This window comes from Desmodus rotundus, chromosome 4 (genome assembly GCF_022682495.2).
Source record: "Desmodus rotundus isolate HL8 chromosome 4, HLdesRot8A.1, whole genome shotgun sequence".
In the NCBI taxonomy this organism is placed as follows: Eukaryota; Metazoa; Chordata; class Mammalia; order Chiroptera; family Phyllostomidae; genus Desmodus; species Desmodus rotundus.
In genome coordinates, this window is record NC_071390.1 from 177,542,558 (window position 1) to 177,558,938 (window position 16,381).

Here is a 16,381-nt window from a genome sequence, read left to right on the forward strand (position 1 = left end):
GGTCACGGCGCCAAGGCCAGCCCCACACGTGTTTCCTAGCAGACAGGTCCTTTATTGACGGTCAGTTCACTCACACGTGACTCCAGACACTTTCTCTGGGCACATAAAGGACACAAGGGCCCCCGTGGCTGCCCGAGGGGCCCCTGTACAGCACGTGTTCCCCAGGGAGCAGCACAGGGCCGGCCAGCCCATGCCGAGGTGGCCCCGTGGCCACTAGCACACACTGCGTGATGTGGCTCCGGTGTCTTGTGCTTCCACAAGTGGGCATTCCCATCACGTTTCCTTGAGGGGCTGGGGCACAGGCTGGTTCGGGGGCCCCTTCCTTCTTGGAATAGAAACTCCTTGGCCCAGAGGCAGGAAGTCGGGCCTCAGAGGGCAGGTCACGCCTCCTCTGAGCCCCTGAGGCAGGTGGTAGAGCGGGGACCTGCTGGGCCATCCCGGGGGCTTCTGCACAGCAGCCTCTGGTCAGACACAGGGACGGCCCCTCCCGTTCGTCCACCTTGCCCCGTGATTGCTGCCACACTGACCACTTCCAGCCCGTGTTCGCTGTTTTCTGTTTTAGCTAATAATGGGTTTGGGTGTCCCTTCTGTGAATTGCATCTGTCTCAGCCCCCCTCCCCCCAAATGACTGCTGTAGAAGCTGGTCCCGACCGCGCGCCGTTGCTGAGGCAGAGACCACGCCTGCGCTGACCGCTGGGCACCTAGCTGTCATACCAGTCGAGGAAGAGCAGGGAGAAGGAGCACATGACCAGGAAGAAGAGCACCCACACTCGGAAGCCCGCGTTGTTTTTAATGGCCTGGGGGCAGAGCACAGGTGTTAGCACCGGGGTGGGCGCGCCCCTGCACCCTGTGCTTCCCCTCAGCAGAAGGCTGTTCATTAAGCAAAACCCAAATGTCGGTTTAAAACCCACTGAAGACAAAGGGGCGGCCTTGCCCTCCCGGCCAGCCCCCACTTGGAGCCCCTGCACTGTTCTCCCGGGAACCCCCACACCCCGGAGAGGGCTCCCTCTGTGCCAGGGCGGACACCGCATGCAGACTCCGAGCACCGCGGCTGCCCTGGCTGGTGTCCCTGGCAGTGCGATGGCGGTGGCCTAGGGACAGTCCTTTGTCAGCCCAACCCCAGGATTCACTCAGAGAAAAGGTCACCCAACACCTGGCTCTGGCAGCCTCCACACGGTACCTGGGGCTCCAACCCTTGGCTGGGGCCCCACCCCTGGGTTTAGGGAGCAGGTCAGATGCTTGCCGAGAGTATCCGTGTTCCTGCGCAAGGAGGTGAGCCACTGCCCCTTGGCAACTGCAGAGCCCTGGGCTGGGCAGGGACGAACTGGGACTGCCCAGCACACGGCTTGGCCCCCGCAGATTCTCAGGCAGCCCTGCTGGCGAGGATGATGCTCCCACCTGACTCAGGGTCGCGCCAGGTCAGACGCAGGGCCCAAAGGGTACCCACCTCTCTGATGTCCTCATTGCCCTCCTTGATGTTCTCTGTCGCTCCCACAACTAGCTGGTGGATGCTGTCGATCTCAGCTTCCTGGGGAAGGACAGGGCACATGAACACCAGCACTTCCCCTGTGCCTCCCCCCCCCCCCCCCCCCCGGTCCAAACGGCAGCTGCTGCGCACTAAGGGCCGCTTCACACACCTGAACCCAGGAACCCTCACAGCGCCCAAGAGGCGGGCAATGCACCATTTTACAAAAGGGGGACTTAGGGCGCTTAGGGGTTTAGTAAGTCGCCCAAAGTCACAGCCACCAAGCGGCAGGCCTGGGATTGGCCCCCAGTGCCTAGGTCCTCTCCATCCACTCCAGTGCCACCTGCCAGGTAAAGAGAAGAGCTGCTGATGACAGAGTGGCCACCACACACCAGGGGCGTCCCTTCCAGTATCATTTGCTTTTTGTGAAGCCTAGAAAAGTTAGCTCAGATGTATGTGCTTTTAAACACGTGTGCTAGCTTCAAAAAAGTGCTCTGTCTCAGCTGGCTGCCTCTAAGAAAAAGGGTAGAATGGAGCACTCAAAATGGGGTGCAGGATGTTTGCAGAGCATTTACTCCAGACACTTGGGAAGCTTCCAAAGGGGGAGCCTGGTCTTCCCAGGGAACACCTGGCCGGTAAGCGCTGGTGCCAGGACCCAGGCTGGGGTCAGGGCAGCAGTGTGGGCTCCCTTCCGGTGAGAAGAGTGTGTGTGTGTGTGGGGGGGTGGCGGGTGGGGGGATGTGTATGGTGGGGGTGTGGGGAGAAACCGGGGTGATCCAGTGCTGCAGAGCAGCGAAGCCTTTAGCCTCCAAGTCACATGGCCAAGGGCACACGGGCCAGCTGCTCTGTCTGCCCTCATCCTCTGGGAGGGGCTCCGAGTGGGAGCTGACAGACACTGTCCCTATGAGACCCTTACAACAGCATGAAAACCCCGAGACACAGACAGCTCTCCTCAGGCCTAGAAACGCCCGAGGAGCCGGGGCAGCGCCAGCCTGTGCTCTGCAAACCCCACCCCACCCGTGCACTGCTGGGTGGTGGGGCAGTGGGGCACAGGCGCAGAACTGGGGCAGCTGCCTGCGAGCAGAGTTGCCCTCCAGACTGAAAGCCCAGGGCAGGTTCTCTGTGGTGGCTGGGCAGAGATGGGAGCATAAGCGACAGTGGAAACCTGAAATGCCGGAGGCTGCTGCGGCCACCACGTAAGATGCGCTGGGGTGCAGTTTTTCCTTTGCCAGCAGCTCCCTGCTGCACCAGGAAAACGGAGCAGCCCAGGTCAGCCACACTGGTACCGAGACCCACAGTGGGCCACGCTGGGGGAGCCAGGCACTTCCTCTCCAATAGCTCAGGGAGGTGGGACATCAGCCCCAGCTCGCAGAGGGGGAGGGGACTCAGGAGAGCCCCAGATCTCACAATGTGACAGCAAGCCCAGGTGGGGGCTGGCTGTGTGACGGTCCCTGGCCTCTGCACTTCAACCAGGCCAAGCCACCTCTCGAAACAAGCCCTGACTTTGAGAGGGAGGCATCGCCCGTCACTGTTTTGGGTGCCGGGTGGTGAGCTGAGGACCGTCAGGGTTCCGGGACAGGCTGAGCTACACCTGCTGGGATAGTGCCTCATGGGCTGTGACAAAGGGTGACTCCTCGAAACCTGGCCTTCCAAACTGCCGTCAGACCTGAGGTGCCCATTTACAGTTTGACCTTGGCTGTGTGGTTAGGGGAAGTTCTGTGAGTACAGCATCTTAAGTCCACCAGTCCAGTTAACGGTGGAGAAAAATGACTTTCTCCGTCAAAGCTCTCCACAGTCTGTGGGGGCTGAGAACAAAAGGGCAAATTTATCAGGTCTGTGAAGATCTTGCTGGTTACTGGGCAGAAGAATCTCAGAAGTGGAGGTAGACCCGCCATGGAAATCCATGAGGACAACTCCCGTGAGGGCGGCACACCTGGGGGACCGTGGGCCAGGCTCGTGTAAAGCTCCCACCCGCCCCGGCCAGGCAGCTCAGTTGGTTGGAGCACCCTCCCGTGCACCAAAAGGTTGTGGGATCAGTTCCCGGTTGGGGCAGGTATGGGAGGCAACTGATCGATGCTTCTCTCTTACATCGATAGTCTCTTTTTCCTTCGTCTCTCAAAAAATCAATAAAAGTTTTTATTATTAAGTTTTTACCCTTAGTTATTGTTAAAAAAATAAATAAAAAGTTGCTGCCCATCAGGCACGGTGCCAGCCGGGCGTGTTGAGTGCGCCATCGCTGGACTTTGAGCAAGGGCCTCTTTGTTTTCTAGATGGGAAACCGCAGCTGGGAGAGGCTGCCCCGCTGGCTGGGGTGCACAGAGCCTAGATCCAGGCGCCTCCCCAGCCCGGTCCTCGGCCCTCAGGGCCTGGGCCAGCCTTCGGGTCCATGCAGAGAGCTGCCCCAGATGCCTGAGAGGCTCTGCCAGCAGAGCTCTGTGCATGTGCACTGCCCCCCCCAGCCCGGCCCAGGGAACTCAGCTGCGACATCTGCCAGCTTCAGAAGTGACCTGATGGCTAGTGATGCTGAGCATCTTTTCATATGTCTCTGGGCCCTCTATATGTCCTTCTTGGAGAAGTGTCTGTTCAAGTCCTTTGCCCATTTTTTAATTGGGTTGTCTTCCTGGAGTAGAGTCATGTGAGTTCTTTATATATTTTGGATATCAGACCCTTGTCTGAGGTATCATTGGCAAATATGTTTTCCCAGATCAAAAAACTGTGGTACATTTACACAATGGAATTCTATGCTGCAGAGAGAAAGAAGGAGCTTATATCCTTTGTGACAGCATGGATGGAACTGGAGAGGATTATGCTAAGTTGACATAAGCCAGGCGGTGAGGGACAAATACCATATCTCACCTTTAACTGGAACATAATCAACAGAAGAAAAAAGCAAACAAAATATAACCAGAGACATTGAACTTAAGAACAATCTACCAATAGCCAGAGGGGAGTGGGGAGGGGACAGTGGGGAGAGGGGTTTTCAGGAACTACTATAAAGGACACATGGACAAAACCAAGGGGGAGGGTGGAAGCAGGGAGGGAGGTGGGTTTGGCTGGGGTGGGGTGGAGAGATGGGGAGAAAATGCAAACAACTGTAATTGAACAACAATAAGAATTTAAAAATTGGAAAAAAAAAGTAAAATGTAAAAAAAAAAAAAGCAGCACCCCGAGTTCTTCGAATATTCCTCTTTAAGCTAGAACTTAAAACAGGTCTTGTTTTTCTTACCTGTTGTAAAACCTTTTCTGTAAATATCTCTTGGAGTCTGGAAATTTCAACCATTTTCCCTTCAATTTGCCTTCATAAAAAAATAGATTACATATTAACTATTAGTACTTGATAATCTTAAAAGGAACGTTACACATTTCTAAAGAAATCTTTCAAGTGAAGGTGTGTGTGAGAGGGAGGGGGCACACCACGTCATCCTCGAGAGCAGGGAAACCACATCAGGCTTGGGGAGGAAGACGGAAGATGGGCAGTTCCCCTCGAATGTCTCCCAGCCTAGTGGGGTGCTCTGGACTGCCAGGAAACCGCCCTCCCATGTCAGCTGACCCACGCCCCTGCCTCTGAGTCTGTGAGGCGCCAGGAGCACGTGGCCTCGCGCCCCCACCCCTTAAGGAAGGCAATGCCTTGGAGGCGGTCCCTAGACTAGTAACCGCAGTGACTCATGGGGGAGTCCAATGGGAGTGTTGGGAGAGCACTGCCACCCCAGCTGCGTTCCTGCTCAGCAGGTGAATGGAAAGGGTGCATTTACCACCGAAACCAACTGTGTTGGAAGAGAAACCACCTCTGATGCTCTCTGCAAACCTCGTATCTGAGGTTGGCACTTTTCCCCAAGTGGGGGGCAGCAGGGGTGGGTGCTGGGCTGGTGGGCCTTTAGAAGGGCGCCAGAGTGAGCCGCTGTCCTGGCATGCTCAGTGACAGCCGACAGGAGGCGAGAGGCTGTGGGCAGTGGGCTGAGCGCCCAGCCCAGGAGAACCAGCTAGGGGCAGGAGGCTCAGCTGGAGGAGCGAGGGCAGCGGAGCAGCTGCCTCGCAGGGACTGGCTGGAGGAGCCTGGGCGGCTCGGGGATGCGGGAGGGGGTCTGTGCTCTGTCTCCAGGGCGGTGTGGGCACAGCGCCCAGGACTCACTTCTGCTGGGACGTGCTCTCTCCACAGTGAGGGTTCTGGGCCTTCCTTTCTGAAGGCTGGGCAGTCCTAGGGCTAGGGGCTGCTGGCAGTTCAGCAGGGGCCCTCACCTTCTGTGCTGTGACTCATTGGGGGTCGGGGAGACAGACCCAGGGGAGCGTCTGCAGGTGGCTGCTGCCCTTTGCTCGGGGGACTGCATGTTGCCTGAGAGCCACGGGTGGGTGCCTGGGCAGCAGAGTGAGTGAAGACAGGCCCGAGGTCCTGGAGAAGCTGCAAAGGAGCCCCCCCGACCTCCCCGCCCCCCTTACCTCACTTCGTCACACAGGCTGTTCATTTCACCGACGAGGCGCTGGTTTTCTTGTTCAAACTGCGAGGAAACACATTAAAAACGACATCACACTGAGCTCAAGTCTCAAAAGTGACGCAGCCAAAGGCACGGGCCCAGCACTACGCCTGCACAGGAGCCTCTGGTCCCTTCTCCAGATTCACCATGGAGCTGCTCCAGCTCGGAGCGAGGGGCACTCTGGAAGCCCCTGGCTGTTAGCGTGAAAACATCTGCTTCAGCCAGAAAACGAAAGTGCACCCACAAGGCAGGCTGCTGCTGGCTGGGCCGCTCCACCCCATGCACCTGAGCTCAAGGGCCAGCGCTGACTCTGGTGGCCGGCTGGGAGACCACAGTGAAGGTGCAGCCCATGCTCCCACCCGCATTCCCCTGGGGGCTCCCACGGGCCCTTGCCTTCTGCCTCCAGGACTGTTCTTTATAAGTGGAGCAGTGAGCAGCTTGGCTTTGCCGAGAGCAAGGACGTGGCAGAGCTGCACAGGGACACACCTGATTTCACAGCTGCCCTCGGCCGAGCCACAGGCACAGAGCAGCCCAGGAGCCAGAGACCTGGTGCTCAGCCTGGCGACCAGGCTTCAGGGCTCAGCCTGGGTAAGAACAGCCCCCTCGACACGTCACCCGGGCAGCTCGTCAGCGCCGAGTGGCTTGGCAGGCAGGCAGCTGCTCTTGGCCATCCTCGCCTTGACAGGGCCCAACAGACAGAACTCCTGGAGCAGGCCCACTCGACTCCCTGAACACGAGGCAGCCAGAGACATGCTCCTCTCCTCTCCCACGTCCTGAGGACCCATCGCAAATGCCGCCTTTTCCACGACACCATCCTGGGCCCTGAGCTCGAGGTTTTTCTCATGTTTCCAACCTTGGCCTGACGTCTCTGAAAACCTCACAGGACGGAACCACTTTCTGCCTCCCACCAAGCTGTGCCTGTCCCCAACTCTGGAGAAGCCTCACACACCATCTCTCATTCACGTCAGTTAAAGCTGTGGTCACACCCACAGACTCCCCGAGGCACACTCTGCCAGGCAGTGTGGGGGACAGAGAGGCAAGTCCCTTGCTCGCCAGTGGCTTTGCAATCCGCCTCCAGGTCTGGTCACCACTTGCTTAGCAAAGCACCAATGGAGGAAGACCATGGCTCCAAAACGCCTGATGACCACCAGCCCCACTGCACCTCTGCGGCTCTCCCTGCACCCCTCCTCTCTGCTCTGTTCACCTCCTGCAGCCCCTCTCCTCCCGGCGCCTTCCCTTCCTGTCTGCACTTTGCCTAGTGCGCTAGCTGCATTCACTCCTTCCCTGTGGTCAAGTCCCACCCTTACTCTCTCTCCTTCGACCTGTCCTCCACTCCTTGGTCAAAGCAATCTGCACTATCGCATGCTGCCTTGTCCCTTCACCCAACAGCTCAAGTCTGAGGTGCTGTGTTGTCTGCGGTCCGATGGGTCCCTCAGGCCCAGCAGAGGGACATTCTGCTGATTGGGCACATCGGATCAGAAGGAATGATCCCCTCTCATCCCCTCTCTCCAGTACGCTCCCCTGCACATGGCTCACCCGTGCTCAGGACCTGCCTTCCCTCCTGGGGCTGGTGACCCTTCTTCTCTGTACCCTGGTCCTGACCCTGGACACGTCTCAGTCCAGCCCAGACCCCCTGGGTCAGAAAACCGGGGGGCTGGCAAAGCTTTGGGAAGGGCTGCAGTGCCAGGCAGCTCCCTGCAGGGCTACTGCTGCCCAGGCCGCCAGGGCCTCTAATTAGGCATCAAACAAAGGCCATTTAAGAGACTAAAAATTTCACTTTTGAGTTTGAAAGGACCAGCTCTGTTAATTGTCAACAGTTCCTTAAGAGTCTGGTATCTCAGGAAAAACACAACTATTTCCGCAGGTAGGGCTAATTCACTGGGCGGACCCCGCAGGTACTACTTCGTTGTTGTTTCCTTTTTGGCAGGGGGCATTTCCTTTGAATTTTTCTAATGACAAAACACAGCCCTGCCCTTTGAAATCCACAGCCCTTTCCTGCTTTTAAACTGTTCCTAAACAAAATTAACTCAGCTTTGAGGTGATGAATGGCTGGAATGCTCCTGGGAACAAAGCCTTTTTGTTCCTCCCCAGCAGGAGCCCACGCTCCAACGCCCCACCGTGCACTTCCTTCTGGCCCCCCAGTGACCCCCAGTCCAGGGCTCCTGTTCGCAAGCTCAGGAGTGGGATCGCATTCTGGCTCCGGTTGCCTTCCCACCCACCTGCGAAGCAGGAGTCCCCCGCGGAAGTGGAGGAAAGAAATGCCTAGGGATGGAACCGCGATGAGGGCCAGCAGCCTTAGGGAGAGCAGCTGCCATTCCCGGGCGGGCGGCTGCGATGGGCTGCGGCCGCGAAAACAACAAAACCGTTTCCCGTAGGCAAGCGAGGGCTCAGCAGACCAGAAACCCACTGGCACCCCGCTCACCTGCCCGGTAAGCAGGGAGCAGCCCGATGCCCAGGGCCTCGTGAACGAACTCCTTGGGTGGCCCTGGGCCAGTCACTGGCCTTTCCTGTGGCCTGTGGGTTTCTCCTTGTCAACAGATGTGATGATTTTCACCCTTTTCTACCTGGTCCTGAGAGTGGGGAGGGATGGCTCCTTCACCTTCTAAGCTGAGTGACTCGGCAGCTGACCTAACCTGTCTGCCTGTTTTCAACACTAAAATGGGGATAGTAACAGTAATTAACGGAGTTGTTAGGAAGAAGACAGGGGCTAATGAATGCACGTTGCTGACCAGAATGCCTGGCTCACATTAAGCCCTTGCCACGTGTTCGTGACTTAACTGTCAGACTCTAGATTTGCAAAATGAGTCCCTAAGTGCTCCAAAGGCCCCTTCCACTCCTCTGGTTCCAAATTCTGGAGGGCCCTGGGGACTCTGGGTAGTCCCCTCTCCCAGCACAGGAAATGCGCACACAGCCCCATCTCCGGGGGGCCCACTGGAGGACAGACCTGCCCTAGTCTCCCCAACACCCCAGCCACCGGCAAGGGGCCAGGGAGCCCAGGAGGTGAGCGAGCAGGGCCCTACCAGCAGCACAGCAGCCAGCCCACCCGCGTGGTGGGCTCCCGCACAGCCCACTCCACTCTCTGCCTAGGACTCACACCACAGTCCGGCGCTTTCCCTCGGGGCAGGCCTCGCACGTGAGTAAGTGTCCAGCACCAGGGAGCATTCAGTGTGGCGGGGCCTGCCTCAGTCCCCAAACGAGCACCACAGAGCTCAGCGGTGCCGGTGCACAGTGTGCGAACCGAGTGTGAGGCGACACGCCGGCCAGACTTTCAAACAGGGCCCCGCAGAAGGGTTTGCACACTGGTGTACCCAAGTGCACGCTGTAAACACGTGGTTACGGAAACCCTTCTCCAGCATCACCCTCCTCAGTGTTGTTTAAAGGAAAGCACTGCTGTGAAGGCCTCTGAGTGTAAGAGGAGGCCAGGAGCAGCACCTGCATTACCTAGAGCCACTACTGAGTGAAGACCAGGGACCGCAGGTACCTCCCTGGGCGCTTCCACGTGGCTCTTCCTGTGCCAATGCCCTCACACTTGTGGCTCCGCGACCCCAACCTTGAGCCCCACCGGCACCCGCTCCCACCACCAATTCTGTTCTCAATGCAGGAGCTGGACTTGCCCAGAGCACAAGCCCTGCCGGCCGGCCACCTGGTGCTTCCTGGGCCGCCTCAGGGGACAGGGGGTAGGGACACCTTTCATACAGATTTAAGAACAGAAATCACATTCGCATCCTTAAAAATTATCCTAAGAAATACATCAATAAGTGCAGCTGGCTTTGCCCGGGATATTAACACAGCCACGGACTCGGAAAAGGAGGCGTTTCTTCAATGAGACGTCAGAAACAATTTGGTCGCACTTGGCCCAACCACAAAACACCTGCCTATATCAAATCGAAGGCGTTAATGCTCCTGTGTCATGAGTTATAGATGGGAATTCGCTGTGGAAATAAGACAGCAATCTGCAACCACTCTGGAACGTGTGACAACGGCCCTGTGAGTGAAATGATGGATTAAACTGCCATTACAGGGCTTACGTGGTTATTTTACCCCGAGGAAAACGCCCAAAACAGTGCCTATGAAGTAGGACCACAATCTGCTACAACACTTCCCATTTAAAACCACTACTGTGGGGTTTCTTCCTCTTCATTTTCAGAGTTAAGTCTTTGAAATGAGACTCGGGCAGGCAGTCTGCAAGGCACGGTGCTCGGCTGTCTCCCCCAATTAAGAAGGACGCTGGCTGGACGTAAGTGGCTTGTCACGAAAGTGCTGCACATGGCCGCCGCTTCTGGGCCACGCGCAGGGACCCAGGACAGGTCAGGGCGCTGGCCGGTCTGGCCGCTCCAGGCACCACACGGCCAGGCCGCAGTGGCTGGCCCTCCCGGGAATGGGCGAGGCGGGTTTCACAGGACGGTTCTGCTGGGGCAGGACCACGAGATGCTGCACGCAGGGCCACCAGGGAGGGAGAGGCCCAAGGAGACGGCCACTTGTTTTCCACAGGTGTCGGGGGAGCCCTGTCCACATGCACGCGGGTCCGCAGCAGAGCGGAGCCCCCTCGGCGTCTCCGTGGGTGGAGCCGGCACTTGCTGAGCAGGCGAAGCACGCCCCACACTCCGTGGGTGCTCACACACCTAGTGCTGCGCTCCCAGCAAGTCCGTGAGGCTGAGGGTTCTTAATCCGAGTTTAGCGAGGCTAGTTTTCTTGCCCCAAATTACACAGACAGTAAATGACATAAAGAAGACTCAACCAACTCTGTCTAGTCTTAAAGCCCGAGTTCCTTCGTCATCTCTCAAGGGACCAGGCACCAGGGTCCCAGACACCCTTCTCCAGGTGGGCCCCCCCCCCCCCCCCGCCCCCACCACAATCCCACCCAGAGGCTTCACAGACATGCATCTGGGATGGTTAATGGATCTCTGCTGCTCGCCACTGCCCAGCCCACAGGAGAAAGGCCCGGTCTGCTGGCAAACACCTGTTACTCGGGCTCCTGCCTTTGTGAAGAGTGGTGCAGAGCGTTAAAAAGTCCTCAACAGCCAGCAAGTTCTGCCTAAACACAAATGTGCTCTTTCAAAACAAGGAGGTTGAGCTATATACACCTTTTTATCTCCCGCAAAGACATGTGGCCAGGCTTCCTTATTTGGGGGAACGTGACCCATCGTTTCCCTTAATAAAGTTATTCTGTATAAACTGAAGAAATGCTGTGAGGTGGTAAGAAACTTCTGCCATAAGAAGGGGGTGGGATCTAACTGTCCTTCCTTTCATCTGTGGCTTCTCTGCTGCGGCTGGCCCTCCAGTGGGGTGTCCCCAGGGTCGTGTCCTTGCTCCCTCTCTCCCCCCTGTGCACACAGTTTCAACAGTCAGCAGAAAGACGTCTCCCATCACCCAGCAGACACCTCCAGGGAATCTCCTGCCGGCCCTCCAACTCACACCTGTCCACGGTGAGGTTCCTCGCCTCCTGGCCACCCTAGCCTGCCCACCCTCTCCTGCCGGCCAGCATCCTGCTGAGCCGAGTCAGAAAGCTCCAGGCTCTTTCTCCTTCTCACCCTTTCTCACACCCCTACTGCCCTCCAGAGGATCACCGAGGCCAGTCTGTATCTCCACCCCTCTCTGTCCAAGGCCCTCACCACCTCTCGACTGGATGGGGCAGCAGTGGCTACCTGGAGCCTGGCCGCAGTCTTCTGCGAGCCACCCTCCACACTGCGAGGCTCTCCCCACGCCTCCGCTGGGCCTGGGGCGCACCGAGCAGGCGCTCTGCCACAGGGTGCATTCTGGAAGGTGAGAGACGCTGGAGAGGAAGGCAGGGTCTGGCAGGCTACTCGAAGGCATCCGTGTCATTTCCTTAGCTCAGGAGTATCCTAGCCCACAAACGTCCAAGCTGGCTCTGCTTATTATTCCACAGAAGGCTCCACAGGCTCTTTCCCGGGACCCCTCCACAGCAAGTCCTGGAAAAGTCACGGTGGGGTGGCCGGGGAGGGCCACTCTGAGGATGTGGCATGTGAGTCCTACAAGGTGTGAGGGCAACAGGGAAAAGCAAGAGCCCCGCCACACGAGTGGCTTTGTTGCGGAGGCTCACACTGGGCAAAGACCGGACCCGTCCTCAGCCGGCCGAGCTCGGGCGCGACGCTCCACTCCCCTTCCTGATCAGGACCTGGGGTGGAAACGTGCCCCCTGAGTGGTCCTAAATGCTGCCCCTGGACAACGAGGGAACCGTGGGCAGGACCCTTACTGCTTTTTGCTGAACTTAAAAGGAGACAGCCATGCCCCCCCACCTCTTACTGTGAACATTGAGACTGGCATGGAGAGAACACGTACTGGAAAGTTCTGTCACCTGCAGACTGTAGTGCAGACTGAGGCACCAGCCGCTGTCCAGTATACCCCCAGGCGCTGCGGTGTGGGAGCCAGCTTCTCAGTTCTGAAGGGAGGGGCAGAGCTCCCGGAGGGTGGCCCCGCCCCCGGTGGCCAGGTCCTGCCTGGTTGCCTCACACCCTCACCCAGAGGAGCCACCCTGCTGTCGGGGCTGGCAGGGCTCTTGCCGACTCTGTCTGGTCCCTTTGGAGACCACCCCAAGCTGGCAGAGTAGAGCGAATGGCGACCAGAGGACAGGGAGCCAAGGAGGCAAGGGAAGCAGTTAGGTGCAACTTTCAGTTGCTGCTTACGCCTTCTCCATGCTGCCGTGACCCCTGCGGCTCACGCACCCAACAGGGGCCACAGCAACAGTTACGAAAGACCACTTAGTCTTGACCACATTTCACTGCTGCTGAAAAGATACTAATATTACTAAAATTATTCCAAGGCAATTTCTTTGTTAATTATGTTACTATAAATTTAAAATGTATGTAAAGCATACAAAGAATTAGAAAACCTAGTGGATAGTCCTGGCTGGTGTGGCTCAGTGGACTGGGAGCCAGTCTGTGAACCAAGGCGTTGCTGGTTTGCCTCCCAATCAGGGCACAAGACTGTTTCAGGCCAGGCCCAGTAGGGGGCACACCAGAGGCAATCACGCCTCTCTTTCTCCCTCTCTTCCCCTCTCTAAAAATAAACAAATAAAATCTTAAAAAAAGGGAAACCTAGTGGACAAATTGCATCTAAAATATTTACAATTTTTAAAGCATGGTGTAAAGATCGGGGCAAGGGCGTTTAGGGTGAGCTCCTACTCAATGCGTACTCCTGCTGGAACTAGTTAAAAACAAACCATTAGGCAGAGAACAGCATTACCATTTGTATTTCTTCTGGGGACAATTCATCTTCACCTTTGCCGTCTCCCCAGGTTCCCAACTCGGGCTGTGCTTCAGTCGGAATCTTTTCTGGTAAAAGAAATTAAAAATAAGGAGAAGGCAGAATACTCCCCTCAGACCAGGCAGACACACGACAAGCGTGGAAGGAAAGGAAGCTCACAGTGAATACCGGCCAGCGCTCAGGCCCGCGCGTCTGTGCACCACGCACGCGGGTTTGCATGTGCACACCTGGTCGCTGTGTGTGTGAGTGTGAGCCTGCATGTGGAGGGCGGCGTGAGGGGCCTGGGCAGAGTTTCAGCACTGCGCTGACTTCGGCACCTCTTCCAGCCCGGCCTTCCCAAGTATTTCACTTCAAAACACGCACCCCTCCCTCTGCTTTTGGAAGAACGGAAATGCCTGGGCGTTTTCACTGAGGAAAGCCGCACACACACGCACGGAGTGCAGGGACACACTGCCCCTGACCCACTCCGTTCCCACAGGTAGCCTCTGTCACGCTCTGACATGGCCTCAGGGGCTTCATCTAAGCACTCACACGGTCTGTTCTTGAGACTGTCCTGTGCGGGCCCACGTAGACCCACGCCATTCTTCTAAGTCACTGCGCAGTGCTCCCTTGTGAGCGCCCACTGTTCTTACATAACCACAGCCCCGCCGACAGCGACAGCCTCCGGCTGTTCGGTTTCCCCAGACCACGGTGTGGGTGCCGGTCGGTGCTGTGCACGTGTTGGCGGACCCCAGCACAGGCCTCTGGCGTGAGCGGCTGGCAGGCAGCACATGGACAGTTTAACACCACACCTGTTTGGTCACGATCTAAACACAGGTCCTAACACGCGGCTGTGCCACCCAGGGCGGGGGTAGAGCAGCCTGGCCGGTGCGGTTCATGAGGAAGATGGGGGAGGTGCACGGAAGGGGTCAGGGATCGCTCCTCCTCCAGGGGAGGCTGCGATGGGGTCTGTTTCTAAAGGTGGCTGTGTGTCTGGTGTCTCAGTGGGTGGTGCCTCTGGGCTGGTCAGTGGGTTGTCAAGGACTCAAAGGCAGGTACTGCTGCTTTTTTCTTCTCTTCTCAATCTCAGGAAATTTCCCACAGCTGATCTCCGACCCGGGAGATGGACCGTGTCCGGAGCTTTTATTCTGAGACTGACCAGGGAAAGCAGCACGATGATAGCACTAATTTAGAGAAGGCTGACCGGGCAGGCCATGGTGGGGCATGGCCACCCGGGTCACATCATGACCAAACATCTCCACGTCGCCTGCGACTTTGGCGAGTGTTTAAAAGCTAGCTGTATGGCTTCCCCCCCCAGAACTGTGATGGAATTCATAAAAGACATAGTTACATGTAATCTTATATACTCTGCACACATGTGAAATATCTGTGTAATTTATAGACAACAGACATATCTGTAGGAGACAGGCTGGAAGCATGTTTGGAAACGGACGGGGAGCTTCTCGAGATGACACTCCCAGTGAGAGCACCTGCGCTCTTCTTCACTCAGGCCGCCCCCGCCCCAGAGCCCACTGTCTCCGAAGGGACCTCATTATGGCATCCTTGTCAAGCTCTTGCTTTTACGTTTTTTAAGAACGTAAAGTTAGGAACACAAACATCAGTCGTCCCAGGAGCAAGCATAAGTCATCTCTGAGCCAAAGGGCAAGGGTTAGTTAAGGGAACTCGCATTCAAACAGACTCACCTGTGTACCCCTGGGGGCCATGCTGACACCTGCGAGTCTCTGCCCAGACCCCGCACGGCAGTGCCAGCAGACAAGGCCAGATGCCTGGGCCTGCACCCAGGGCCCTCAGTGCGGTCTGGCCCCACCTGCCTTTCCAACCTTAGTTCCCACCCCCCACCCATACATGTGCTTCACACAAAGTGCTTTTTTTTTACTGGCTCCTCTCCACGCTTCCTGGCCCCTGAATAGTATTCATGGGTTCCCGCTGCCCCAGAACACAGGGCAGTGCCCCGAAACTGGGGGCAGGGAGGCAGTGCCCTTGGGCAGAGACCTCCAAGGTCTCCTTCTAAGTCTCCAGTGCTACCCTGTGGTGCACGACACTGTCAGGCCTTTTCTCCTGGACCTGCCAGTCTCCAGGTGACAGGGGAGTCCTCCCACCCTGTCCCAGCAGCAGCCATCAAGGTCCGCTGTGACGGGAGAAAGGCTGCTGCTAAGTTTCTTTGGCTTTATGTGAGTACAAACACCACACGGTGTCCCGAACCGGTGCCTTCTTGTCTGCTTTGTGTTTGTGCCCACAGGTGAGAAGAAGGGATGCAAGGCAAGGTTCTGATTTTAAGTCACACCTGGATGTTCTTCAGGGGCAGGTTTTTCTTCTGGCTCTTTTGAAGGATCTTGTGAAACTTTCTCAGAGGACATGGATTCTCTGGTCTTTGGATTTGCTTCTGGTTCCAGCTTGGATCTAAAAATAATCAGCAGTCATGTAATTTACTTAAGCAACCAAATTCCACTTTGACAACAGAAGGGAGCCCCACGTGACCCCGGCAGGCTTGTTCTGTGCCCTCTACGGGGAGCAGAGCGACCGCCTCTAGGCCCAGGGACTGCCCTGACATGCCTCTAGCGGGCACTTATTACAAGGCCCTGCAGTCACGGCCTGCAGGGCGAGGACTGCACATGCCCGGCCGCAGCGCGCAGGGGGAGCGTGGCCAGTGTGGGCTGAAGGGGAGAGCACAGGACGCATCCCACACACTGACGCCACGCTCAGCACACGGGTGGCACAGGCCGCCTACTCCTAGTTCAACACATCCAGAGAGCTGGCTGTTTCCCACCAATGCGAAGTGTTGCTGAATACACACACACGCCCGTTACACAACACATGGGTAAGTGATGTCCTGAAGTGGTTCAAATGTAGAAGTACAAGACCTTAAATACCCACTGGATGGAACCAGCTTCTCCCAGGAACTACACTTGGTGTTGCCTCCAGGCCCCTCCCACGGCGAGATGGCATTCCACCTGCGGGGCGAGGCTCACTCGCACCTATGCGGAGAGGCCTTCTCCGACCTCCCTTCCTCAAAAAAACCCTCTTCCTGTTGCTCTGCACTGCAGCGCCCGCCTGTCCTCCTTTGTGCAGCCACCACAGTCTGGGATGACCTGTCCATCGCTCACCTGTCTCTTGTCTGTCTTGCCCCCCTCGGCGCACGCTCGGGGCAGGCTCTGGGACTCTAGGAGCCATGTGGGCTGTGTCCAGATCCAGACGGGTGCCTGGCCCTCGGTGCTTAGTAGGT

At 57.2% G+C, this 16,381-nt stretch overlaps 1 protein-coding gene across 2 annotated transcripts in view; it reads right to left on the reverse strand.

Annotated features, from left to right (window-relative positions):
• Window position 1: 1 nt before the first annotated feature.
• Window positions 2-16,381, reverse strand: part of STX18 (syntaxin 18) — a 100,931-nt gene continuing 84,551 nt past the window's right edge. For both annotated transcript variants that reach the window (XM_045182607.3, XM_024573606.4), the window contains exons 6-11: window positions 15,443-15,558; window positions 13,138-13,226; window positions 5,900-5,958; window positions 4,692-4,761; window positions 1,448-1,528; window positions 2-797 (exon numbers count right to left, since the gene is read on the reverse strand). In XM_045182607.3, the coding sequence (XP_045038542.2) occupies window positions 702-797; window positions 1,448-1,528; window positions 4,692-4,761; window positions 5,900-5,958; window positions 13,138-13,226; window positions 15,443-15,558 (511 nt within the window). In that variant the 3' untranslated portion in view covers window positions 2-701. The remainder of the gene's footprint in view (window positions 798-1,447; window positions 1,529-4,691; window positions 4,762-5,899; window positions 5,959-13,137; window positions 13,227-15,442; window positions 15,559-16,381) is intronic.